The following is a 26,975-nucleotide window of genomic DNA, read 5'->3' on the forward strand; positions in this document are numbered from 1 at the left end:
TCGGGACAGACGGCATCCTGCAGTGTCAGACTGCCAAGCCAGGGAGCTGAGCCACCAAGGGGTCAGGCCATGTGAGGCCGGCGTCAGAGGCCTGCTCCTCTCCCAGACTCAGACTGCCCGGGTGCGGCCCCGGGAGGGCTGGCCTCCCGGACTCCGCAGGAGGAGCAGAGCGTGGGGAACCTTGCCCCCGGCCCCAGGTCTCCTCTCTTCTCCTGCCCAGAGACCCGGGGGCTGGCGACCCTCTCCTGCTGCCCCAGTGCAGCCTGGGGCTCCCAGCGGCACGCAGGGTGCCTGTGCGGGGGCAGCGTCCGTGACTAACATGAATGCCCCAGCTTGGCTCTGACCTGAAAATTCATGGAGAGGGTCCCTGGGCCCCCTCCTGAAATCTCTGCTTCTTCCTAAAAGGTGCCTCCGTGCCCGGCATCAGACACATCGGGGGATGGAGAGACTGAGGCCCTGGTCTGGGGGGTCTGGGGCTCTGTGGACGCCTGGAGGGCCTCCTCCCAGGACACAGACAGCCCTGCTCTGCCCCCACCCGAGCTGTAGCCCAGCTCCTCAGAGCCCACTGCGGCCTGAGGGCGACCCCTGGCGGCCACCGGGGACATTCCCACAGAAGCGGGCCGGGACTGGTCCTACCACGGGCGGGAGATTCCTCTGTCCTGGAGCCCCGCCCAGCGGGGCCCACGGCAGCGCCCAGGCCGTGTGAGCTGCATTGCGGCAAACGTGTCCATGAACGGGGAGCCCTATGCCAAGGGGCCCGCCCCGGCTCCCCATCCCCGCCACCACTAGGTCCACTAGCGGCCAGCCTGGTGGCCAGAGGGAAGCCAGGCTTGTCCAGGGCAGGGACGAGGCTCCAGGACCCGCTTTGCTGGGGTCCGACTCTAAACAAGGTCCACCTGGCCTTTCACTCTCCCCACACCCAGCCCTCCAGCGCCCGTCTGAACTGCCTGCGTTTCCGGGCCCCCCCTTCTCCCCCTCATCCCTTCTCTGCCACCCTTCAGATCCCTCAGAAGACCCTTCAGATGTGGCCTCTGCTAGGCAGCCTCCCTGGTCCACAGGCCAGGAGCCCCAGTGGCCCCTGGGCTAGCCCCCTAGGGGCCCCGTCAGACTGCTTTGAAATAAGTGAGTGTACTTACTGGTCTGTACCCTCCCCCCAGCTCACCTGGGCAAGAGCTAGGTCCTCATCTCTGTTAGGGCCCCAGTTTCTAGAACAGGGCCTGGAGCACAGAGCCTACCCAGTCAATGATGGGCGGGGTTAGATGGATTAATACATGTACGGATGGCGAACAAATGCAGGAGTGGGTGACGGGAGAGACGAATGGGTAGAGGGAGTGACGGATGGCTAGATACAAGGAGGGTGGACAGATGAATGGATGGATAAACAGATGAACTGATGGACGGATGGATGAGGGGCTGGAGGGAGGAAAGGATGAACGGGTGGAGCATGGTGAGATGGACAAAAGGAAGGAAATGAATGGGGGGACTATGGATGGAGAGGAAGGAAAGAGAAGCGGTCAGTGACAAGGTGATAGGAAGGTACCAGCCACCAGCACAGGAGAGGGGAGACGACAGGGGAGGAGAGGAGAGAGGACAGGGGGCATGCAGGCCCCTCACCCCGTGCCTCCCTTGGCAGAGGTGCCTCCAGGGCTCCCGGGAGGCTCTGAGGTCTGGGGAGTGTGCCCTCCCAGACTGGCACCCAGGGCATGTCTGGGAGCAGGTGAGCACTCAGGGGTTCCCAGAGACACCTGGGGCACAGAGCACAGCCAAAGCCAGACTGGCCGCACCACGCAGGAAAGGCTCGGGTGCCAGTGGGAAGCCACACCTCGAGGCCCAGGGGCCAGCACCCTCGGCGAGGCCTGTGCTGCCACTGCTTTCTCACACCACCCGACACAGCCAGGGCCACGTGCCCATTTCACAGGTGAGGACACTGATGCTCAGGGAGGTGAGGGAACCCACGCAGGTCATGCCACCTGTGAGTGCTGGGGTTCAGGGCCAGGTCCCCACAGTGCCTGGGACCACCTACTTACCTGGATCCCCTCAATGCGCTCAGTGATGACATAGGCGTGGTGCATGGCCACCAGCGGGACCTTGACTCCAGCCATCTGGCCCACGGCGCCCGCCCACACTCCTGCGGGCAGAGCACAGACAGCTCAGCTCTGTGACACCTGGTGGGGCTGCCAGCCGGGTGGGCACTGGGCACCTCTGCAGGCCTGTCTGCAGTGACTCCCCCAGGTCACCCCTGGGCCCCCATCCCTAAGAAAGGACAGTTTAGAGAGTAGCCAGCGTGGCCGCTCAGGAGCCAGGAGGAAGGCCATTCCCACCTGCACAGTTGACCACGCAGGGCGTCTGGATGGAGCCATGCTCTGTCTCCACGGCCGCGACCCGCCGCACCCCAAAATCATCCGTCCGCACACGGATGCCGGTCACTGGGCAGTTCTCGATGACCTGGGAGCGAAAGGAGCTGCTGCCAAAGCCATGAGGGCTCCCTGACCCTCTCACCACCCCTAGTCCAGAAAGGCCCCGGACCCCTGCTTTTCCTCGGGCAGGCTTCACGTGACACCGTCAAGGAAGCTGTGTGACCACAGGACGGAAACTAAGGCCAATACTCCTTGACTTGGAGAACTTATCCCCAAGTACAGGGCCTGTGTTTGTAAAGTGAATTAAAAACAAAAAGGAGGGCTCGTGCGGCTGACAGGAGCTTGCGGTCTGCTCTGGTGAAGGGGTGCACACGGTGCCGCCTGGCTCCCTTCCGACGGCAGACGCGGCCTCACAGGGAAGCTCCGGCAGTGAAACCAGAAGGGCAACACTGAGTGCCTCTGGGGGTTCTCCTTTCTTCTTTTTTGCTCATTTGTCTTTTCTAATTTTTCCCACAACTCTGTGTGTATTTGAGACAAAAGAAAGTTAAAATTACAGGAAATGATTTTAGGTGGGTTCTCTTGTCCAGCAGGGCCAGAACCTCAGGGAAGGGAGGAGAGCTGGCATCGCGGGCAGACCCGAGGGTGGCCGGCCTTCGCGGGAGCGGGTCCGAAGGCTCAGAGGCCCCACCTGGCCCAAGGTCTCACCGCAGAGAGAATTCACCTGTTCTCTGGCCTTCTGCTCTCTGGGCTCTTGGGAGGACTGGGCTGGGAGCTGGGGATGCGGGGTTGGGCAGCCATCGTACCTGCACTCCCCGGGCAGTGGCGGCCCTGGCGAGGGTGGAGCAGGTGCCGGCGGGGTCCATGGTACCGTCATGCGGCACGTACAGGGTCCCGAAGAGGTCGTCCACATTCATCAGCGGATACAGTGCCTTGGTCTCTGCCGGGCTCAGCACGTGGGACTCCACGCCGTAGGCCTTGCCCAACTAGGGGGAGGTGGAGAAAAGTAACTGAGTCCTCAGGGACCAGACCCCCTCCCCCCGCTCCCCTCCCACCTGGGCCTCCAAGGCTCAGCTCTGACCCTGCCAGGGAGCCTTAGCCAGCCACAGTGCCCCGTGGCCCATCTCGCAGGCCAGTTGCACCGAAGGCTGAGGAGCACGAGGAAGTGCTGGAAGTAGGCTCGGCCCACCCCGCCTTCTCCATCCAGCTCTGACAAGGGCCCTGTGACCCGGGGCCAGCTGCTCAATGTCACCTGGTGAATGGGGTGACAATGGTTCATGTGCTTGGCACCTCTAAAGAACTTACATGAATAATAAGGACCTATTAGGTAAAAGAAATAAAAATAACCGCCACAGGGGTAATATTTTGAGCTTGAAGATCAGGTTTGCTGGTCAGACCAGCTCCCCAGAGACCAACGTGGTCCTCTGTCCCCCCAGCCACGACCGCGGGGTGGCAGACCACACCCCAACACATTGTTTGGCCCAAGGGCAGCCAATCAAGTGTGCCCAGGCATCCGCCCATCAGGACAGGCTCCGCCCAACTAGAGAGAGCTGAGCCAATCAGATTCTCTCTCTGAGCGTCAAGAATAAAAAGTGGCAGAGACTTCACTCAGCAGCGCCAGAACTTGAGCTGAAAGGCCGGCAGCCACCTTTGGACGCCTCCATCCCAGCTGATGGGTGAGCAAGGGGAAGGAGGGGGCAGAAAGGGGCCACCTCCCAACCCCAACGACCTGCCCGTTCTAAGGAGGCCGCTCCTGGGGTGTGCGATTCCGCCGTTCATCGGTCTCCCTGAGCACCGAGCACGGCAATCACCCCGCTTTGCTGGGCCTCTCCCGCCTCTGAGGCTCAGTAAACCGCGGTCCTGCTTCAGAGGTGAGCAGGCCGAGGCTCAGAGGCAGTCGCCTGTCGCAGGTGGCCCAGCCAGCAGGGGCAGCTCCAGGGCTTGAGCCCAGACCTGCTGGCCCCTCCCGGCGCCCCCACCCCCGCAGATGCCCCCCACCCCCGCAGGTGCCCCCCACCCCCGCAGGCGCACACCCACCCCGGCAGATGCCCCCTACCCCCGCAGGTGCGCCCCACCCCCGCAGGTGCCCCCCACCCCCGCAGGCGCACACCCACCCCGGCAGATGCCCCCCACCCCCGCAGGTGCGCCCCACCCCCGCAGGTGCCCCCCACCCCCGCAGGTGCACACCCACCGACATGAGCCTCTTGTACTCATCCAGGCGCTGCCGGTTGGACGCTATAAACAGGCCCCCGTTCTGGATCCAGCCTGTGTGCAGCCCCGTCTCCTCCTCCAGGTCGCGGCTCACCACGCGCCTCGTGTGGGCCAGGAGCTCCACCTCCACGTCACTGGGCCGCAGCTGCCACAGCAGGCCTGGCCGGGGAGGGGCCGGGCGCCGTCAGCCCCAGCCCGGCTGCACTGCCCAGCTTCTCCCTGCAGGCCAGGCTTCTGAATATCAGGCAGCAGGCCCCAGAATTTCTCTGCAGGCCATGGGGAGCCCCAAGAGGTCCATGAGCAGGAGGTGACAGGGTCAAAGCTGAGTTTTAGGACGGCCTCCCAGCTCTTGGGCAGCGAGCAGAGTGACAACGTCAAAGGCTGCCATTTATCGAGCACCGACTATGCACCGAGCCCTGGGCTGAGCCTGTCACAGGGTAACTGAGCAGCCTGTGAGGCAGCCAAGACTATTTTATAGAGACATTAAGGTGGCACCAAATGGTTCTGTGCCCAAGATTACAAGGCAGGTGATGATGGGGCCAGGACCTGACCCAGGACCGGCTGAAGCCCAAAGGCAGCCTCTTCACCCACGAAGCTGCTCCCTTCAGAGCAGAGCTGGGGGAGTGGGAGGCCGGGGAAGAAGTACTGGCTGGGGAGGGCTTGTGCGGGCCCAGTTGAGGTGGGACAGTGGGACGGCAGGGGCAGGGGTGGGCGGGGTTGGCAGTGACAGCTCTCAAACACATGGTGCCTGAACCTTCTTCCGACCCCACGTGCAGGGACCGCAGATTCGTAGTGGGGTCTCGGCCAGAGAGGGAGTGTTTTCCCCCACAGATACCAGCAAACGTGGCCCAGGGTTAAGGTGGCAGGTTGGCTGCGCTGGGGGCATGCCACCGGAGGTGCTTGATACATGCCCACTGGCCAGTTGGATGAGAGTCATCGGTGCGTCTGTGCCCGCGGAGGACTCTGCTCTGTGTCACCCTGATGGCCCCTTCCCCGCCCGCCCTCTGCACCTGCGGGCGCCCCTCATCCCGGGCGGTCCCACCCAGGGAAGTGGCCTCTGCTCGTTAAGCAGGCAGCTGCCCGGACTCAGCCCTGGTCTCAGCGACGCCCCCCGGGGTCCCCCAGGCCACGTCTGGCCCTCCTCCCCCCACGGCTCTCCAGGGACTCGGGGGGCATGCAGGGCCCCCAGCCTGTCCATCTCCAGACAGACCCCGTGCCTTTCCTCCATGTCATTCCCCTCCAGCTCAGCTGCCTCTCTTAAGTGGAGGGTTGTCAACCCAGAGCAGGGCCCTCGCTGCATCCAGTCCCTCCCGCTCCCGCCTGCTCCCCGCCCCTACCCGCTGTGTGCCAGGTGGTCCCGGAGGTCAGCCGCTGCCGCTCCAGCAGCACCGCCCCGCTCACGCCCAGCTTGGCCAGGTGGTACAGGGTCTGGCAGCCCAGGCTGCCCCCGCCGATGACCACCACGCTGGCTGTGCTGGGCAGGGGCCTGCTCGGGCCTCGGGCCGCCGCCGAGGGGTCCTGAGACTCTTTCAGGGTCCGCTGGCACGGTACGCTCTTCTCGGTGGTAGGGCCCGCCCCACTGGCCAGGGGTCGCAGCCCCGGGCCCTGGGCAGGGCTCCGGCGCAGACATGTGGCAGCCACACGCAGGGCTCGGCTCAGCGAGGCCATGAGGACTCGACTCCAGCACCGCAGGGAGCTGGGGAGAGAGTCAGCGCTGGCTGGGGTGCAGAGGGGCGCCGCGGGTGCAGCGCCGAGAGAGAGCCCAGGGCACCGTGTCCCCGTGTTGTCACACTCCGACCTCCCTCCCGCCGCCCACCCACAGCGTGTGTGCACATGTGTGTTTGTCCAGCCCACGTGTACTGAGGGCCTTGTACACACCAGGCTCCGGCTGGGCCCGGGGAGACCACGGTGGGGACAGAAGGTGGGGTGGTGTGCGTGGTGGGGCAGGGCCGCAGGGTGGGTGGTGGGGAGCTGTGAGGCAGGCAGGGACACCCAACCCTCCAGCCTGTATCCAACACGCCATCCAAAGGAAGTCCCGTCTCTACAACAGACAAAAGTTACTTCTGCCTCGTTGGCCTCTCAGCCCTTTGGAACCCAAGGCAGAAGGTGAGCAAGGCTGTGGGGTCCAGGCCTCCCGGCTCCCTCAGGCCGTCTAGGAATCCAAGTAGGGGCTCAGAGGACGGGTAACCAGCCTCCCTCCTCCTCAGGGACCTCCCAGACCTCCCCAGCCAGAAAGCCTCAAAGTTGTTAGAGAAGGTGACAGGGAACCCACTTTCAAGGAGACAAGGTGCGGGAGAGCTGTCTCCCTGGGGGCAGGGGGAGCATGGGGAGGAGGGGAAGCCTCAGAGGGGCTCCTGGACTCATCTGTGGGATCAGCAGGACAAGTAAGAGGGGTTCAGCTGTGGTCGAGGTCCTGAGGGGGTCAAGCCGAGACTGATATCAATTAGCCAATTAAGAAAGCCAGCTTCCTGGGGGAGGGTGTAGCTTAAGTGGTAGGGCGCATGCTCAGCCTGCATGAGGTCCTGGGTTCAATCCCCAGCACCTCTTCCAAATATAAATAAATAAACCTAATTATCTCCCCCTCATAAAGCAAACAAAAAATAAACAAAGTGAAGAAAAAAGTCAACTTCCACTTCCAAGCGTGTACCACGTGCCAAGCCACGTTCTTTGCTCTGACTTGAAGATGGCTGTTGTCCCCATTTCACAGAGTGGGGAGACTGAGGCCCAAGGAGGCAGGCTGTCCTGCCCACTTCTGCAGATATCACAGGGCATATCACAGGGCCTGGTTTGGGGGAGGGGATGCTGGGGGGAACCACTGCCACCCCATTTCCCACCCTCACCTGTGGGCACTGCTCGCCCCCTCAAGCCTGCAGCCACCACGGGGTGTGGGTGAGGGGCTCAGCTCTCAGGCTGGTCAGGACTGCCCTGCCCTGCACGCCAGTGACCCCCTCCTAGGAGGTGGGGGCAGAGGAGGGAGCAGGGAGGGGTGATTTGAGAGGCTTCGGGGATGAGGGGTTGGCGGTTGGACCCTGGCACCCTGGTCCCTCTGTCACCTCTGCCCCACTTCTGACAGCCCCCCTGCCTTTCAGGGAGGGGCACCCCACAAGGGTCTGTACTCACCTTTCTTCCCTGGATCTCCTTAATCTTCCAGGAGCCCCAGGAGTGGTGTCCTGCTGGTGGAAACTCGGCATCACGAGTTGTCCGGAAGGCTTTCCGAGGCCAGGCATCTGCCCCCAGCCCGCGCTGCCCGGCCCCCGGCTGCCCAGCCTCCTCCCTCCCTCCCACCGTGCCAGCGTGAGTGCTGTGGCCAGGGGGCCGCCATGTGCTCCTTCCCTGCCCGCCGGCCAGGCCCACTGGGGCTGGGGGTGGGGGGGGCTGGCACGGCCCCAGCAGGGGCCACCCAGGGCCCTCCCGCCAGGGCAGCAGCTTCCACATTAACTTGCTCTGCTGCCCCCTCCAACTCTCTCCCACCCGAGTCAACAGCCTGGACATTCTCAGCCTGGCGGTGTTTGGGGTCAGAAAGATGGGCGGGGCCTCAAGTCGTTAAGCTGGGGGCCCAGAGGAGCCCTCCTCGCAGGCTGTAGGCCGGAGGGGTTGGTGGACGAGAGCTCCTGGCACAGCTCACTGGGAGGAGGGCAGGGAGGGCGCCCAGGTCCCCTGCCACCCACAGAGTATCCCATGGTCATGCCCACCCAGCCCGAGGGTCACCGCAGCCAGAGGCAAGGGACGTCCCAGCCTGTCCCAACCCCCCTGGCCTGGGAAAGGGCCCGGGCCCTGCCCCTCCCAAAGGGCGTACCTCCAGGCAGCCACAGCCTCCCTCGGCCCCGAGTGCCGGCCGCTGCCTGGCCCAGTGGCTGCAGCGGAGCAGCCACCTCCTTTCTTCCCGGCAGCAGCTGAGCAGGAGCCCGGGCTGCCCCCGCCCGCGCCCCTGGCCGCTCCGCCAGCCCCTGTCCCGCCCACCCCAGGGCAGGAGGCACCGCCCACCCCGGGGCCTCTTGGAGGCTGGCCAGGAGGCAGCCAAGCGGGCAATCCTGAGGCAGGCAGAGCTGCGCTTAACCCTGGTGACGGGGCAGGTGAGCTCACGTCCTCAGCTGTAAAACAGCCGTTTCAGGGTTACTGGGTGAGCCGTGCACCCCTGTCTGTGCCCGCCCTGCTCCCGACGCCGGACGGGAGCTTGGCACAGCCGGGTGGGCAGGAAGCATTGCCAGGCCTGGGGCTCCTTGCTGGGGTGACCCAAGGCCTTAGCACGGGCCTGCCTGTCCAGCCTCAGCTGCTCATCCCAGGGAAGGGGTGCTCACGGTTGAAGGGCCAGGGCCCAGAGAGGGGAGTCAGCTTGCCTCGAGTCACACAGCAAGCTAGTGGGGAACCAGGCCAGAATCTGCAGTCTGCCTCTGGGTCTCGGGCGTCTGGTTTGCACTCAGGCAGAGGATGCCCAGAGGAAATCTGGAAAGAACAAGCACGTTCACCAATGGTTGTGCAGAGTCAGAACGGGTGCTTATGTAAAACAGGACCTCCTCTTCCCGCTGGAGCAAAGCAGGGGTCAGCTGACAGTTCGGTAACGCTGGCTGCCAGGTCAGGGAGCGGTGAGGGGGACAGGACTGCTGCTCCTGTTAACAGACAGACACCTGTGCTCTTATTCCCACCGAGACTGTCCAGCTGTCTCGCTGCCAGTTGATCTGTCCTGTGCATTTACTGAACACCTACTGTAAGCAGAGCACTGCTGAGAGTCCGAGACAACTACGACCCAACCCCTGCCCTTGAGGGGCTCAGGGCCCAGGAGGAAGACAGAGGCCGGGAGGGGTGAGGTGGCATGGGCCGGCTGTGACGGGGCCGCTTCTGAGCAAGCTGCCCCTCCTTCCAGCAGGAACCCAGGAGGGCCTCTCGGAGGAGGTGACCTGGGCTCTGGCCTGCCTATGTGCTGCTGCCATTGTCAGTCCCCGTCATTGGGGTAGAGATTGTCACTCACTCCCCCGGCCCCTCTGGAAGAGGCTGACTCCCCAGCATGAGGCTTCCTGGGGCGGTGCGGGGGCCCAGGGCAGGAGGACACCAGCCTGGTCGCTCAGCTGATGGCAGGCCTGGCCCGGCAGCCAGGAGCAGGGCTGCCCTCCCTGGAGAGGGTGAAGGACAGGCCGAGAGGGCTAGGAAGGAGCACGCTCACATCCTCCTTGGGAGCCCTGGACATAGGGTGCACGGGCGAGGGACAGAGCAGTCCCGCAGCCCCGGGACAGCAGCCGCGGCAGCCTGGACCTCTCCTGGCCGTGGCTCAGACAAGCAGCTGTTGCAAAATCGTCCTAAGCAGGCGGGCAGCACCGTCCACCTGGACTCTGGACAAGGGGTGACGGCTGCAAGGCTAGGCCTGCCTGTGCGTCGGCTTTGCAGGGCTTGTCATCGATCTGGCCCTGCGCGGGTCTGGGAGAGGGGGATGGGCCGCCCCATCTCGGCACAGCTTCGGGGTGGGGGGCGGCACAGCCCGGGACGTGGCCGGGCTCCAGCCATGGACGCCGAGACAGGGTCCCGCCGCATCCTGCTGCGCTGTCTGGGCGGTGACCCCTCACCAAGCGTGTTCCCCGTTTGGGAAGTAGGGCCTACAACCCCTGCTCTGTCAGTTCCAGGTAAGTTTTCTAAGTTTCTCTGCACGTTATTACCTTTTCGTGCACTTTGTAGAAAACAACGGTGCCAACAAGTCATAGTCGACTCCAGGCCCGCAAATCCAGGCAGGCCCGTGGGGGACTCGCCCCGGCCCGCTTGGCCTGGACACACCCGGGCCAGCCCTGAGATGCCTCCTTCTGGCTCGGCCAGCCCTCCACCCCCACCTGCTGGCCGGGCTCCCGGGGCAGAGGGAGGTGTCTGCAGGCTGCCCTCCGACTGGGCAGGGGCCCAGGGTGGAGCAGGGGCCGGGCAGGGGGAGGGGCTCCCCTTGGAGCTCTGCCCGTGGCCCGGCAGGACACTGACAGTTCAGCACCACCTGCCGAGCGCTGACCAGCCGCCCCGGTACCCAGCCCCAGCCACCCCCAGCGGCAAGGCCAGCAGCACCTGGGGGCGGGGCCGGCAGCTGCTGAGGATGTCCTGTCATCTCAGGGGAGGGAGGGACCACCACTGCTCATCACAGGGACGAGAAAGCAGGCGGAACACAGCAGGGGCGCCGGACCTGGGCAGCTCATGGGCCAGGGAAGTTTCCAGAACAGTTTTTTTAAATTGAAGTATAGTCAGTTTACAACACTGTGTCAGTTTCTGGTGTGCAGCACAGAACAGCTTTTGAGGGTTGCACTTGCACTGCCAAGATTTTCTTTCCAAAAAGAACCTTAAAAGATAGAACAACATTGACTTCGAGCAATCGCCCCCTTTCGTCATCTGGGAGGAAGTGCTGGTCCCTCCGAGGCGGGTGGGCACCCCTCCCCCGGCAGCCGCACACCGAGGGCAGGTGGGAACGGCCGGGGCGGGGGTTGGGGGGGCTGCAGCCACCCGGGCATACACGCAGCAGGTGTGGGCAGTTTCAGGCCGGGGCCCCAGACTCCCACTTTACTCCGTCATTTGTTTCCAATGTTCTGATTGAAACAAATGTGGGGATGCAACTGTCACTCTGGCTACAGATGCAACTGTCACTCTGGCTACAACTGTCACAGGGGCTACAGCCCCTGCAGGCTGGGCCAGCGCCAAGAGCCCAAGGAGGCGGGGCCTTCGCAGGAAACATCGCCCCCTAGTGGCCACAGGTGAGCATGACACCCCAGGAGAGTGGGACCCAGAGAAGGCGACACAGCCGGGGGACTGAGACCGTCCCCAGGAGGGAACCTGCAGACAGGCAGGGAGGCGGAGCCCCACGGGGGCCGACAGCCCGGGCTCCTTCCGGCCTTCCCCTGGCAGGGAGCTCCCTTACTGATTACCATCGGCTCCGGCTGTTGCTGTGAGCAGTGTGTCTGGGATGGGTCCGCTTCTCCCCGTAATTCTGTTTTTATTTTATGTGTTTTGAGACTATGTTGCCAGGTGTATTAATCTCCAGGATTGTCACAGCTTATCGTCAAACTGTTAGTGAACCTCCTTCTCTAGGGGCTGCTGCTGGACGTCTAACGTGGGCTCTCCAGGTGGGCAGAGATGGCTGATTTCTGTGGTGTAAATGCTCCCTCGGGGGTCGATTTCAAGGTACCAACAAGGATGTCACCGAACACGGATGTGGGAAGAGGCCCCCCCGTCAGCTCCTGTGAGCTGGCACCAGCCGGCCCCAACGAGGGTCCCAGTGCACCGCTATCTTCACGTGTAAGGACACTTCCTGCCTCCATTGCATCCCGTATGGTACCGCAGGGTTACACTCGCTTCCTTTGGCGTCTGCCCGGCGCACCTTTTCCCGTCACTTGCCTTCACTCTTCCTGTGACGTGATGTCTCACGTTTGTCCAGAACATTCCTATTTGAATGTGACGAAATCTGTGTTCCCCACGGTTGGCGATGACAGCGTCTCGCTGGAGCTGCAGGGCAGAGCGTGGGGCCCTGCAAACCAAGGCTGTCAGCTGGCCAGGTGCGACCCGACCCCGGGAGCACAGCGATCTGTCCCTTTTCTGCTGAACGTACTGAACTCACTAACGAGGGAGGAAAGACAAATGCACCCTCGTGGGTGTGTTGGTGAGAAATCGGTTTAGAGGTGGTGTCAGCAAGAGGTTTTTGTCTCCTAAGAAATAAAATTAATTGGACCAGTGCAGGGAACTATATTCAATAGCTTGTAATAACCTATAATGAAAAGAATACGAAAAAGGATATAGATACACACACACACAGATCTGAATCACCCCTGTGTGCCAGAAACTAACACAACATTGAATTCTAAGTTGGACCAAAAGGTCCTCAGGGCAGTGGAAGTAGAAACCTGTTCTCTCCCCGTGTGGCTGTTTTTCCCGCATATGAACCGAAATCTAACGACTAAGGCATAGCCTGCTTGTGTGAATGGACTGAGGGTCATTGAGAAGCCTTGTTCTTCACGGGGATCAGGTTAACCATCACCAGGACACACCTGCGGGGGACTGACCGCCTCTCTGCGCCAAGCCGACCCCTCACAGCCATGCAGTTTTTGAGGCAAAGGCTGCTACTCCCCTCCCCCGCCATCCACCCGTCTCGCCTTCTTCCTTCTTCTATGGTGATTGGAACCCGAATGAAGACTACATTTCCCAGCCTCCTTTGCAGCTAGGCGAGGCCATATGACCAAGTTATGGCCAAAGGGAGATGGTGAGTGAAGGTGTCCTTTAAGACAGAGGCCGTGCGGCTTCCCTGCCCCTTCTCCTTTCTATTGGCTGGAATGTGGATTCAGGGGCTGGAGCTGGAGCCACATCTTGGACCATGAGGTGAGCTCAGGAGGCCACCTCAGGGGACCACAAAACCAGAAACCCTTGGGTCCCTGACACTGTGAGACCAGTCCCAGCCCTGGGTCACTACTCAGACTCTTAGTTGAGGACGAAATAACTGTCCCTCTTCTTATGGGCTGCCCCTCACTCACGACAGGACTGTGACCCTAAGCAAAGCTTGCACTGGCGTGGAGCTGCAGGGAACGGAGGCCGGGGGTCTGGCACAGCCATCTGTGCTGTGGCCCCGGCAGCACCCACGTCCAGACGTGGAATTAGTCACCCAGGGACGATCCAGGTGAACAACGTCCTGCGCAGACCTTGTGTGAATGCACAGGTTCTCTTTTTTTAGGGAAAGTAAAGGATTAAAACTAAACCGCTAAATCAACTCTACTTCAATTTTTTTATAAAAGAACTTTTCTAATAAACATTTTGATGGACACTAGAAATTTAAACTAAATATATCGTTAAGGGAAATAAATACATCAACTTGTAACTAAGGAACAGGGGTCTGAGTTAACCCAAAATGTTGTTAAAGTCTCAGCGGGAGAGCGGCCCGCCGGCGCACCCTCCCCCTGCTGTGGCAGGAGTCACCGTGAGAAGCCACCGGGATCGGAGCTGTAGTTTTAAAACCCTGTAATTTGTGCACATTTAATACATTTGTAATTTTCTACTTGGAAAAAATTACACTTTAAATAGATAATTTGAAAATGCTTAATGGAGACATGAAACTTTTGTTCCAGGAATCAAGGCTTGCCCCAGCCTGGAGGGATGCCGACGTGTGAGAAGCGAGCCCGCCGCCAGCCCTTTGCTGTCACACACGGCGGCGGCAAGGGCGCCGGCTTCAGTTCAAGTTCAGCCTCAGCATGACCCTACAAGTTTTGCTGTGGAGCATTTTTATCAAGTTTAAATTTAAAAAAATAAATTCGAGGTGCTTTATAAGTCCATTATAATCTATTTTTTGATCAGTAATTATTTAGATGTTTCTTCATTTGCAAACATACGGAAATTTCCTGTACATTTTCCATTATGGACTTCTGACGTCACTCATTTTGGAGAGAGGCGCTAGACCAGGGAGTGTGAATGTGTGAAATGCGCTGAGGGCCGCTGGACGGCCCGGGGCAAGGTGTGCGGGGGGGCGCGGTATTCTGCACGCGCGGTTGCTCATTGTGCCATCCTGCTCCCAGGCCTCACGAACGTCCTTTTTGCCTGCTTGACCTTTCAGTCACGGGGAGTGTCGGGTGAACCCTCCCGCGTGCGGCGGCGGGTCTTTCCAGCCCTCCTTGGGCTCGGGTCAGTTTGGCTTTGCGTACACTGGGGCTAAGTTATACGGAGCATGCGTGTTTAGAGCGGTGATGTCTTTCCAACAAACGAAAACTTCATCACCGTGTAGTCAAATTTTCCACCTGTAGTGATGCTCTGACTCTGCTTTGCTTTGAAAACTGTCCCACGTGAGTTAACACAGCTGCGTCAGTTTCCTTTTGGAATATCAGTTTTCAACCTTTCACTCTCAACTTTTTATGCTTTATAGTTTAGAGGTATCTTTTGTAGAACACACACACACACGGAGAGACTGATTTTAAGCATCTAGTCTGACGCTCTTCCTGTCAATTACTTCACGCTTTTAGTTGCTGTATTCGGCCCACTTACCTTATTGAAATTACTGGTATGTTTACCTCCACCACATTATTTGTGCTACACATTTGTTCTGTCCTGTCCGTTTCTTTTTTCTTTTCGTTCCTCCCTCCATATTCGGATTCAACTTTTTCCTCCGCAAGTTTATAGGTTGCATTGCTTTTCTAATCTTCTAGTGTTACCCTAGGAATTTTAGCAGGCACACTTCGGTTACTGTGGCGAAAACCCCCAAGGTGACCCCCGTGAGTCACACCCTCCTCTCGAGTGCAGGTGGGAGCTGTGACAACGGCGATGGGTCTACTCCCCTGATCGTGCTTGGTTAGCGAAGACCTCTTCCCAGCAGACTGAAGGGAGAGAGTCTCTTGCCGGCTGTGAAGAAGTGAGCGGCCACACTGCGAGGAACTGCGGGCGGGTGTGCGCCGAGAGCCACCCCCGGCCGACCGCCGGCAGGAAGCCAGCCCTCAGTCACACGACTGCCAGGAAGTGAACGCTGCCAACAGCCTAGGTGAGCGTGGACGTGAGCTCATCCCCGGCTAAATCTCCGGATGAGAGCGTAGCCCGGCTCACACCTGGGCTGCGACCTTGGGAGACCCTGAGCGGAGGAGCCAGCTGAGCTGACCCAGAGAAACTGCGAGATAATAGATGTGTATTGTTTTAACACATGGTGATTTGTTACCAGCGATAGAAAACAAACAGTTATCCAAACTAGGAAGTACTAGGTGTTCCCTGGGCCTCACTGCTGCCGTAAAATCATTACAAAGTTGTTTTATTAAAACGAACTTTTCTATTCTCCACGGATGTTTTAAGATCTTCCCTTTGTCTTCAGCGCCCCAGTCTCCCTGAGCCGATTCTAGACTGCGTGTGTGTGTGTGGTTTTTTTTAACCCTCCTTGGCATTCTTCGGATCCGTGAATCTCTGGACTGGTGAGCTTCATCAGTTCTGGAAGATGGCTAGCCAGCGTTCCTCAAATACTGCCCCTCCTCCACGCTGTATTTCCCCTCCTTCTGGAGTCTGTCTGGAGGAGATGCACGTTGCACCTGCTCGGTCTTCATTTGTTTAATCTCTGCGATATCAGTGACGTCATGAGGACTATTTTCCAGCTCACTAACTCCTTCTCTGACCACGTCTCATCCGACCCACCCACTGTAATTACAATTTTTTTGGTGAAAAGGGCTGTTTGAAAATGGCATCACCAGTGGGCTTCTCTCTTCTTTCAGACAGAGAGCTTGCACCGAGAGCCAGCTTTCCACGGGACCCCCAACTCCATTCTGTCTGGGGCTACAACGTCCCCTGCACCCCAAGACTTCCAGGGCCGGGGCAGCAGGCGTTCCCCAGACAACGCCCATGGGCAGCTGGAACCCAAGTCGCTTGCTGGTACCTCTCCCTCTGGCAAGGCCATGCCTTGTGCGCCTGCTACGAGAGCGCAGAGTCAGAGGTGAAGGTGACAGCGTCACTCTGGAATGCAAACACACTGTGTGCGGCAGCGGCCCGGGCCTCTCTGCAGGCCGCGCGTACGTCCCACGACAACGCTTCTTCCTCGGCCCCCACCACGTGACGCTGTGCGTCCAGGCTGAGCCCAGCTGCCGAGGGTTCCAGCTCATACCTCGCAGGCCTTCCCGGTTTCCTCCCCCCAGAGTTTCTTGCTCTTTACACAGGTTTCCAGTCCCTCTGAGTCTGTCTTTAAGCATCCTTATTTTGTACTCTGCTTGTGGATCTGGTGCAGCGGCCTGTGGGTTTTGTTGGCTCTTATTTCCTTGTGTGATCTGTGCTTTTGGACAAGGAGTGTGTATTTATTGGAACTTCCCCTCGGGGAACTCTTTGAGGTTGAAAACTGGAAGCAGATTCTTCCAGAGATATTTGCACTTCCTTTTCCCCGGCACCCAGCAGCGCCAGCCACCTGGGGTCCCACTTCACACTCAGCGCCTGGCCTTTCAGACCCGCAGGAAGTGTAAATGCAGGCGGCACCTTCTGAAGCGCCAAATTAGAGCCCCTCCTTTCCTAGGGCTGACGTCACAGAGCGCCACACCTTGCAGCTCCGGAGCCAGAGGCCAAGAGCAGGGCGTCGAGGGCTGGCCGCCTCTGCGGGCCCTGAGGGGCCGTGCTCCCGCCTCTGCCCCGGCCTCGGGCGCTGCGCTGGCCGGAGGAGGATGCAGCCCCCAAATCCGCCGCCCTCCTCACCGGCCCTTCTCCCTGTGTGCGTGTCTGCGCCTGGACCCACAGCTCCCTTTTGGTAAAGAAGCCCATCACGCCGGTTTGGGGCCCACCCTAATGACCTCACCTTAGCATGACTACACCTGCAAGGACCCTCTTTCCAAACAGGCACATGCACAGGCGTCAGGGGCTAAGACTTCAACACAGCTTCCTGGGAGGGACGCGGTTCGACCTGTAACACAGATTCTCAGGGAAGCTTTTGTTTTTTCTTTCCACCCATCGTCAAGGTCCACAGAAAACGCTTCTTGCTGTCTCGTGGAGGCTGTGGTGGCGAGGTCCACTGGCGTCCCAGCTTTTAAACAGGGCACATCTATTAGACTTGGTGCTCTGGGGGCGCAGTGCTGGGCTTCGCCCCGCCTCCCCCACGCCCGGCCAGGCTCCGCACCTGGTAGAGCTCACCCACCTGGGCACGCGCCCATGAGCAGAGACCGCTGACCTCTCTGGACTCCCTCCCTCACCTGCCTTCTGGCCTCTGTGTGTTGCTTGTTACCAGCTCTGATGAAATCAGAACTATTTCCCCACCGATTCTGTTGTTTACGAGGAAGACCAGTTAGAGCATCTGATCTGCTGCTGTAGGCAGGATGATGGCCCCCCAGAGGGACCGTCCACATCCTAACCTCTGGCACCTGTGGCTGCGTGACCTCTCATGGCAAATGTGATGAAAGCTAAGGACCTTGAGATGGGAGGGGTTTCCTGGATGATCTGGGTGGGGCCAGTCTAATCACACGGGAGCCTTTCCCAGCTGTGGTCAGAGGGAGACAGAGATGTGACGACACAAGGAGATGCCAACTGTGTCTCTTTGAAGATGGAGGAAGGGCCCACGGTCCACGGAAGGACCGGCAGCTTCTGGAAGCTGGAAAGGCAAGGAAGTGGATTCTCCCCCAGAGCCTCCAGAGAGACACGCCCGGGCCGCACCTCGGGTTCAGCCCAGGGGGACCCGCACGGGACTCCTGTAACCGACAGGGCGGGAGGACCAGTGTGTGCTGCTCTTGGCCTCTGTTTATGGAAATTTTGTCCAGCAGCAACAGACCAGCCCATGCACGTCCTGCTGGAGACGGACACCACGCCTCTTCTCTCCGGACACACTCGTCACCTCCACCCCGGCCGCCGTGCTCAGAGGACGCTGCTTCCTCCTCCCAACGCTTCCGCTCACCTCCACCCGCTTTTCGTTCATTACCTCGTCTCTCTGAGCGCTGACCTTTGTGCTCTTCAGCGTCCTCACACCTCCATCCGTTTTCAGGTTCTAAGACTATCTCTTGACTTTTACCTGGAAGAGATGAGAAAGGTAGTGCGCCCACACGGCCTCCTACCTTTTGGCTTTTCCTCTTTCCAGCTACATTTCCTGAAATCATTTCTACTCTCGTTATTATATTGTTACCAGGTGCTGTAACCAAACCTTCCCCTCGGTCAAGGCGGGTTCCTGCACTCATTCACCCCCAAACCCGCGGTGTGGCTTTCCCACTCGCCCGGCTCAAGTGGGCCTCAGGTTTGCTCATTTCTCTGCACAAGCGGCGTCTCCGCACACAGCAGCCCCTGAGGTCTGAGGGCTGGGAACTGCCTGCCTGCCGACTTACATCTCAGCGACTCCGTGAGCATAAACCCCGGGGCCCCTCTTTCTTTTCAGGAGGACTTTGTGGCACCGAATGTGCCCGGGGTGACGTCTAAGGCAAACGCAAGTGACTCCTTGTAAGGCACTCAATCTTTTGCTTGCTGCCCAGTGGATTTTTCATCTTATCTTCGAAGTCAAGGGTTAACCATTCTGTGTTGATTTGTCCCGGAGTGTGCAGTGCCTTTTCATTCCTGTTTCTGGAAAGGTAAAAACGCATGAAAACATTTGTCCTGGCCCATGATTTTGGTTTTACCCAAGTGTGTTATCCACGTGCCCGTGATGGGGGAGTTCTCTGAGATCTCGGCTTTATGCAGGGCCCAGTCTGGCTGCTGGCTTCCGGGGACCCGTGGCTAATGCCGCGGGTGTTAGAATCCCAGCTGTCACCGCGGACGGCCCAAGAGCCCAGAGGCTGCCCTGGTGGCGGCTCCTGCCTCTACTCTGCTCCGTGTCTCTCCTTCTTCCGAGCCCAGGCTCGCACTCGGCATCTCCCGCGGCGTTCCTGAGTTGGTGGCGGAGGACTGGGGTGGAGGAGGGTGTCCACGTCACCTCAGAAGATAGGCTGTTTCCATCTTTCATCCAAGAAGTGTTTCGCAAATTCTGGACACAGCGGCCTCCAGGCTGGACCTGCCCCCCGGGAACTCGCAGGTGTCAGAATTAAGGGGCACGATGCTCGCTGCCCTCTGAGAGCCCAGCTCTGATCTGCTTCCCAGCAGCCGGGGGGCAGCCCTGGGCAGGCAGGCCCCTCCTCCCTGCTGGGCCTCCCCTGGCCACACGCAGGCCTGAGGCTTCCCACCCTTTCCGGGTCCGGGCTTCACAGCAGGTGGGGTGCCCTCCCCCGCAGCCCCCAGCCCCTGGTGCCCCCAGGTCCACCTGCAGCTGCCCCTCAGGCCTCCACAGCTCTCTGCTCCCCGGCCTGGGGCTTCCCGCAGAGCTGCCCAAGCTCGCTCAGCCCTTGCTCAGGGCAGCCGAGTGCTGACGCAGGAGCTGGTCAGCAAGGTCCAGGCCTTTCCTCCCCTCCATGCGTGGACGCGAGAACGCAGAACTGGAGGCTGGCTCTCGGGGAGGTGGTGTTGGGACAACTGGGCCTCTCAGGCCTGAGAAGTTTCCTGGGGTGCGGGGGTCGGGGGTGACCCTCCCATCTGGTTCTCAGGGGCACCAGCTTGAGTCAGGCGCTGGGGCTCCGGGTCCTTGAGACCAGGGCCGGGGGCAAGCTCCAAGGCTCTCCACCTGTGTTGCCTCAAACATCTGCACTCACCTCCCTTGTCTGTAACTAAAACTGACATCTGCCGAGCGCCAGATGTACACCCAGCTCCAAGGCTCCCTTGACCTTCACCACCCCAAGGTGGACTTGTCTCCTCAGTAACAGGACCCAGCATTCTCCAGGCTGTGCACCCAACCCAGGTCCTGCATCTCTAGCCTCTAGTGCAGCCAGGGGTGGTCAGGAGGGGAAGGGGAAATGCTGCACCAAATTCCACTTCTAGCCATGGACTCGATGGCAGGAGCTCCAGCAGCCACCTTGGACCACGAAGCGACTATGAGGGAAGTGCAGGCTGCGGAGGAGAGGAGTCTGGAGTAGGGGTGGGCTCCAAGCCACCCTGGACCACTGCCTCTGGACTGCTTCTCCATCGGGGAGCAATCCGTCTCTACCACACTGTTCTGATTTTCTCTATTATAAGCCACAGACGCACCCTCTGGGGAGCCTATTTTTATCTCCAACGTGTATATATAAACAAACAGGTTCAGGAGTTAAAGAACACATCCAAGTGTCAGGGCTGGGGTCCGAGTCCCACCCGAACGGGAAGACAGTGACGCCACCTCAGGCAGCTGCTGGAGGAATCACAGGACCTGCACGGGGGTCCGTGGCGCGGAGCCAGCCTGGAGCTGCCTGGTCGGTGGCCTGGCATCATTATGTGCTGTCTGGACCCCCAACCTGTGCTGGGGCTGAGCCACCCCAAGCCCCATGTCTGACCCAGGCCACTGTCCCCTGGGCCAACAGCATCCCCACAGGGAAGACCCTGCTGGACACAGGAATCCGGCCACCCTCTCATCCCCACCACGAAAGACCAGTCACTCTTGCAGAAAAGAGTTCGGGTTTATTTGCAGTAAAAACCGTGATCTGAAAAACCTACTGGCAAATGTACAGTCTGTATTCTGTTTGGGGTCACCAGCAGCTGCAGGAGCCCCAGATCGCTGACCCGCATGCTTCGGGCTCCTAAGTGTTCACAGCTGACCTCAGGCCCCGGCCCGCAGCCCCCCGAGGGCCTCCCGTCTCCTGCCAAAACCCCCCGGGCCCCAGCCTCCGCCCAGCCCTCCTCCCCGCCCGCACCCTGCAGGGCAAAACCAGAGCAAACCGAGCCCAGGTTTCGGAACGAACACAAACAAAACGAAACATTCACAAGAACCAGGCTTGCAAATCAGGTTTGCTCAGTGTCGTTACCATGACGCCTTGTTTCCTGATGATCTCAAACATACGTTAATCTCTTGCCTGATAAAGTCTCTTCCCTCTTATTCACAGATAGAAAACGGGAGCTTTGGATGAAATAATCACAAGCCTTTTTCCCCCCTTAAAAAGCAAACAAGCCAAACCCCAAACGAAACAAACAGAACCCAACAACAAAGACCAAAGCAAAACCTTTCTGACAACCGTAAACACAAGAGGCAGGCCGGCTTCCTCCTCCCCCGTCCCGGGCTCACGGCCGGGCCAGCCGGGCTGGCTGCGCCCCGCTGACAGGGGTTCGGGCCTGCTCTCTCCGGGAAGAGTCTTTCTTCCCCTTCTTCCCCCACGGCCCCCAACGCGGTCCTGTCACCCTCACTTCCAGCCGTCACGGGCTGCCTCCCCTCCTCCTTGCTACTCTCAGAGCCCTCCCCATCTCCTCCCCACACCAGGATGCTGGCTGGGTGAGCGACCTCAGGGGAACCCCCGGCCGCAGCGAGGCCACCAGCGCCCACGCCGGCAAGATCCAGCCCTCACGACGCCCAGTCTCGTGCAGCTGATCAAAGGGAGGAGGCGAGCCACGGAGCCCGGGTCTCACCGCAGCTTTGGCGCGGAGCTCGGAGGAGACAGGGTCACTGGGTCTCATGCAACGTCCGGGCAGAGGGAACAGGGTCAGAGGTCAAGGGCCAGGAGGGGTGAGGAGGGGGAGTTCAGGGGGTGGAGCCACCCCCAAGAGCACTTATTTCGGCTGGCCACGGTCCCGTTTCGTGGGCGGCAGGAGCCCTTGGAAGGAAAACTTGCCAAGGCTAGAACCAACATCTGTGCAAAGGCTGGGGAGACCCTCAGGGGCCACCTTGCAGGACACGGGAGGCCCAGAGGGCCCGCCTGCCTGGGAGCAGTGGGGCGCCTCCTCCGGGGGAGGCGGGTGAGCAGCAGAGGCCGAGCGAGGGGGAACCCCGCTTTCTTCCCCGCCCACGTCAGGGTTACAAAGGCAGCAGCCACCTGGCAGCAGGGCAGGACAGACACACCGAGGACGCGGGGCAAAGGGCAGTACCACTGGCTGGGGGCAGGGTCGGCAACTGCGACGTCCCTCCGGCTCCCCCCGAGAGCGCGGCCCGCCCCGGGGGCCTCCGCACGCCCCTGGTGCAGAGGGTCATGGGGGGTCGGGGGCCGCACAGGCCTCACCACGCTCTCCTCCTCTGTACCACGCACAGCTGGGGCCGGGCAGGGGCCGCAGCCTGGCTGCGGTCCCTTCTGCCTCTCAAGGCCTGAAGCCTCCCCCTGGGAGAGCAGGAAGCAGGAGGGCTGAGGATCCAGAGCCTGAGCAGCAGGGGCCAGGGGAAGGTCCCCTCTGCAGTCCCCAGCCCTCCCCCACCAGCATCTGCCATTCAGACCTAGGCTCCTGAGGGCCATCTCAACGGGACAGGAGCAAGGTGCGCTCTGGCCTCAGCGGTCACCCAGCACCCGGCTCGGGTGCCACTGGTGCTCCCTCTCCTCAGCACACTGGTGGTGGCAGGCAAGCAGGGCTGGCCTGGATCCCCTCTATGTACAAGCAGCGTACCCAGGACAGGCCGCCCGGGGCAGGCTGATGGCAGGACCGTCCATGTGCAGGACTTCAAGCACCCCCCACCCCACAGGCTGTGGAAGGCTGCAAGGTTGGCGGGCAACTCCCCTCCGAGTCACGGGCTAGAGGCAGACTTCAGAGCTGGAGCAACTCCTCCAAGAAAGTCCGCAAGTCCCGGCCGCACACTTGCTGTCACTGGACGCCCTCCTCTTCTACGTATGTTGAAGGAAACCAGCCAATCTGAAAAAGACGGCGGACTCACGTAAGCACGTGCACGTGCGTGTGCCTGCAGGTGTTCCGAGGTGAGGCCAAGCCGGGGCTCGTGGAGGCTGGGGAGCCTTAAGAGGCTGGCGTTCTAAGGCAGGTCCGCCCCAGGAGAGGCCCCGGCGAAGAGGCTAAGAGCCTGGTGGGGCCGCAGCGCCGGGGCAGGGGTCACTCTGAAATGCGCCAGCCCTGGGCAGTTTAAGATGACCTGCCCCCCTCACTGGCTGCCAACTGGAAAAAGTTAAACCCTCTCTGGAGGCAAGTAAGGTCATCTACGGCTTCTGCGGTGTTTCAGACGCAAGCTCAGCGCCAGCGAGGACCAAGGGCAAGAGCGCAAGAGAGAGTGCAGACCACGGAAGCCAGCCGGCAGGGCGTCCAATTGTCGCAGCCACCCGTCCGGACAGGTAACAGCGCTAACCCGTGTGCTGCAGAAAGCTGACGGAAAAGCAGAGAATTTCACCTGAGAGCCGAAACCAGAAATCAAATAGAATCCTAGACCTGGAAGATAGAATGACCGTAATTACTGAAAGGATTTAAGAGCCGATGAGACAAAGCAGAAAAGACGAATAAACTGGAGTAAAAAGTAGCTAGATGGAAATCCAGAGACAGTAAATGGAAGACACGTAACAGCGTAAACAACACGGAGGCCGTGGTGAAGACGACCCCGCATCCACGCGGACTGAGCCCCAGAGGGAGAAACGAGGGACTGGAGCAGACGTGGCCTCTGAAGAAATCTCCCAAGCTGATGCAGGACACCAAGCCGCACGCTCCAGAATCTCCGCGAACCTCGGACAGGACAGGTGCGGGGAAGAGCGCGCCAGGCGCATGGTAACAGAGCGATGAGAGACAAAGGCTTGTTTTCTTTTTTCAGCACAGACCCCGGAGGGGAGTAGCGCACACACTTCCTGCAAAGGGGCCCCAGTAAGAACGCGGACTGACGCTTCCACGGAAATGACGGGGGCCTGGTGACCATGGAGAGACATCCTCAAAGTGCTGAAATGAAAGGTCTTCCCGCCTGGAATTCTAAAGCCAGTAAAAACGCCCTTCAAAAGTGAACTCGATACAACTGCTCACAAAAAGGAAGCAGGTCTCACTGGGGAGACGACTGACTCCTGGGAGACAGCGACGAAGGGGAGCAGCTTCCCCACAGCAGGAGGCCCGCTAACACGTCCACAGGAAGTAACGGGGAGTCAGCACCGTCCACGCCGACAGAGGTAACTGGAGAGGCGAAGGGCATCGATGCACGACGAAGCTAGCGGCCAAAGTGTGATGAGGGAGGCACGCTCATCTGATTTCAAACTACCACCCTGCACATTACTTACGAGTTACCGTCGCTTTACGGTGGAGAAACGTGGCAGACACTGCCTTAACCCGGTGATCAAAGTTACCATCGCAATAATGGGACAAACTGACACCGTGAGCCTCTCGCCAGGACACTGCACCAATGACAAAGACATGACGCCCCCACTGTGCTGTTCCCACAAAAACTACCACCTCAACTCAATTGTAAGAAATGCCATACCCACCTGAACGGACGCACAGTCCACAAAGATAACTGGCCCACACTCTTCACAGTGGCAAAGGCACGCAAGACAGAGAGAAGCTGAGGACCTTCCCAGATTAAAGAGAGCTGAGGGTCATGGCCAACAAAGGCAGCGCCAGACACGACTGCGACAGCTGTGGAGTCTGAGTGGGTTAGACACTCGTATCAAAGGGAAACGTCCTTGATCTCAGGAAGCGCACACTGAATTTCTTTAGGCGTAAAGGGCTATGATTTCTGAGACTGACTCTCAGATGGTTTAGGGAAAAATAAACGCGCATACACACAGAGAATGCAGATGAAAAGCCAAGTGGGCAAACCATTCTTAACTGGTAAATCTGGGCGTATGGGGGTCCTTCACACGACTGCAACTTTTCTTTCAATTTGAAATTGTATCAAAGTAAATTGCAAACATTTTACAATGAAAACATTTTAAACAGAAAGTGAAATAAAGACGTATTCAGATCCAGCAAAAATTGAGCAGACCCTCACACGAAGGAAAGGAAACTTCAAGCACCACGAATGTGGTTTTGGGTGGAAACACAACAACGCAGGAAGGAAGGCGGAGCCCTGGGCCAGGTACAGAGGTAACTTGAAATGAACGTTAACGGTTTAAAACAACAGTAACGTCTTATGGGGTTAAAAAATATGTCAAATAAGACACATGACGATACCCGCACAAAAATTGGGAAGAAAATTAATGTAGTCAAAGGTTCTAAGGTCCTTGCGTTGTCTGGGAAGCGGTGAAAGTACTAACTTGAGGTGCTCTCTCAGAAGTCAAAGTGCACATTGCAACCTCCAGGGTAACCGCTTAAGGAACAGGAAAAGAATGTGTAACTAGCAAACTATGCAAGGGAGCGAGAAGTGGAATAGAAAAACTGACCAATCCGAAAGTAGGAAAGAAAACACAAAATAAGGAATAGGTGTCGCAAACAGAAAATGAACAGATGGTGCATTAAGATCTCAATTTCTCAGTGCTCACATTAAACGTAAATGGGCCACAAACACCAGTTGAAAGGCAAATGCTGTCAGATCAGATTTGCTCATAGAAGTCCATTCATGATAAGACTTTATTGCACAGCTATCTTAAATGCAAGAGTACAGAGAAGTTGAAAGTCACACAAGAACGAAAAAAGTGTGCCACGCGAAACACTGATCCCTGCAAGAAGCTTGTGCCTCTCTAGTGGCAGGTAAAGTGGCCGTCACAGCAAGAAGAACTGCCAGAGAAGAGACATTCCACAGCAGCCGGGTTTAAGTCCCAGGGGTACCCAGCAGCCCTCTAAGTCAGCGGGTCTAGGACTGAACTCTGCACGGACATCACCCGGGGAACTGGCTGGCTTCACGACTGGGGCGAGGGCCCAAGTGTGTGCTTATAAATCGCAGCTCCAGGTGCCTCCTACTTTTGAGAGCTAGTGGCCCCAGCCCTCTAGGTTGGCTGCCTAGGACCCAGTGGCAGATGGAAAATGGATCCGACCCGAGGGCCTCCAAGAGACAGACAACATGCTAGGTGGAGGCAAGCCAGTTCCTGCCACCTGGTAAAGGAATGGTGAGTGATGGGAGCCAAGTCTGGCCAAGTCTGCGGGCAGCCGCAGCTCCCAGGAGAGCGCCATGTCTCCTAACGCGTGGTTCATGGAGCTCCGGCCCCCTGCTGCGTGACTGCCAACAGGCAGCTGGAGGTCTGGGGGTCCAGACAGGCGACTATGGTAAGTGGCCACGGGGGCTCAGAGCCTCAGGTTGGGTGGGGACACCAAATGTCCCTTCCCATCTCACTAGGGTGTAAACTGGGCCTTAAGGAATGGCAGGAGGTCAGTGAGGACACCCAGGCTATTCCTGGTCCCATGGCCTTCCTGCTGCAAAGAGGGTTGGCCACATGCAAGTGACTGGAAGACTGCACCCCACACTGTCCCCCTGCTGTGGCCACAAAGGACCATAGGATAGGACTGGGGCCAGATCTGAGCCAGGGAGTCACCTTCCTCACTGTGCCATCTTGGCTCATGGAGCCTGTGGATGGACACCCAGTCTCCTGGGTGCGGTAAGAGGGCAGGGTCATTTTGTGCCCAATCCTGCCTGCCCGATCCCCACAGGGGCCGAGCCGGAAGGCCCCCCTCCCAAGCGCCGCAGGGATGTGGGGCCCCGGCGCCGGGCCGGCCCACTCACCCGGCCGTTGGTCTCGCCCTTCCACCAGCCCTGGTCCCCGCCGATGCGGCTGTAGATCTTCACCACGTCGCCTTCCCGCAGCGAGAGCTCCCGCATGTCCCGGGCGGCGAAGTTGTACCTGGCCACGGCCGTGCCAATGACGCGGGGCGTGAACACTGCTGGGGGAGATGGGTGGCATCACAGGGCTGCAGGGCTGGGGTCCTTCGGGCCAAGCCGGGTCTCTCTCCCAGCGCCCGGCCCTGTGCCCACAGAGGAGGCCGCCAAGCAGAGAGGCCCTGGGGGGACAGACCAGGCTCTAACCCCAGGGCCCCTGAGAGACATGGCCTATCCGAGCTCCACTGACAAGGAGGTCGGAGCCTGGCCACCACAAGAGGGGCCGTCACAGGCAGCAAGCGTGCCCGTGGGGAGGAGAGCAGATGCCGCCGCTCGGACCTGCTCCTGCGGGGCCTTCCTGTGTGCCCAGTGCATGGGCATCACGTGGCCAGCAGACAGCTGAGCGACCTCTGCCCAGCTCCCAGCCTTCACCCTGACAAAGTGCCTGGAACTGGACCCCATGGCACCAGTGCCTGACCTCCCTCGTATCTCCAGTTCCAGAGCCCAAACCAAATTGGAAACCCAGCTGGAGCAGCCTGGCCCAGGGCCGAGGAGCCCCGACAGGCAGATGAGCATGGCCA

At 59.7% G+C, this 26,975-nt stretch overlaps 2 protein-coding genes across 8 annotated transcripts in view; both read right to left on the minus strand.

Annotated features, from left to right (window-relative positions):
- The window catches only part of SARDH (sarcosine dehydrogenase), a 65,728-nt gene extending 57,242 nt beyond the window's left edge, over positions 1 to 8,486 (minus strand). For 2 of the 5 annotated variants that reach the window (XM_072960492.1, XM_072960496.1), the window contains exons 1-7: positions 8,362 to 8,480; positions 7,686 to 7,735; positions 5,903 to 6,261; positions 4,546 to 4,724; positions 3,161 to 3,340; positions 2,322 to 2,445; positions 2,028 to 2,128 (exon numbers count right to left, since the gene is read on the minus strand). In XM_072960492.1, the coding sequence (XP_072816593.1) occupies positions 2,028 to 2,128; positions 2,322 to 2,445; positions 3,161 to 3,340; positions 4,546 to 4,724; positions 5,903 to 6,233 (915 nt within the window). In that variant the 5' untranslated portion in view covers positions 6,234 to 6,261; positions 7,686 to 7,735; positions 8,362 to 8,480. Of the gene's footprint in view, positions 1 to 2,027; positions 2,129 to 2,321; positions 2,446 to 3,160; positions 3,341 to 4,545; positions 4,725 to 5,902; positions 6,262 to 6,443; positions 6,607 to 7,685; positions 7,739 to 8,361 lie in introns of all 5 variants that reach the window. The other 3 variants (XM_072960493.1, XM_072960495.1, XM_072960494.1) reach the window with 3 other exon arrangements.
- Positions 8,487 to 20,421: 11,935 nt separating this feature from the next.
- The window catches only part of VAV2 (vav guanine nucleotide exchange factor 2), a 168,079-nt gene continuing 161,525 nt past the window's right edge, over positions 20,422 to 26,975 (minus strand). For 2 of the 3 annotated variants that reach the window (XM_072960499.1, XM_072960497.1), the window contains exons 26-27: positions 26,302 to 26,459; positions 20,422 to 22,580 (exon numbers count right to left, since the gene is read on the minus strand). In XM_072960499.1, coding sequence (XP_072816600.1) covers positions 22,533 to 22,580; positions 26,302 to 26,459 — 206 coding nt within the window. In that variant the 3' untranslated portion in view covers positions 20,422 to 22,532. The remainder of the gene's footprint in view (positions 22,581 to 26,301; positions 26,460 to 26,975) is intronic. The other variant, XM_072960498.1, reaches the window with a different exon arrangement.

The sequence above is a fragment of the Vicugna pacos genome, chromosome 4 (assembly GCF_048564905.1).
Source record: "Vicugna pacos chromosome 4, VicPac4, whole genome shotgun sequence".
In the NCBI taxonomy this organism is placed as follows: Eukaryota; Metazoa; Chordata; class Mammalia; order Artiodactyla; family Camelidae; genus Vicugna; species Vicugna pacos.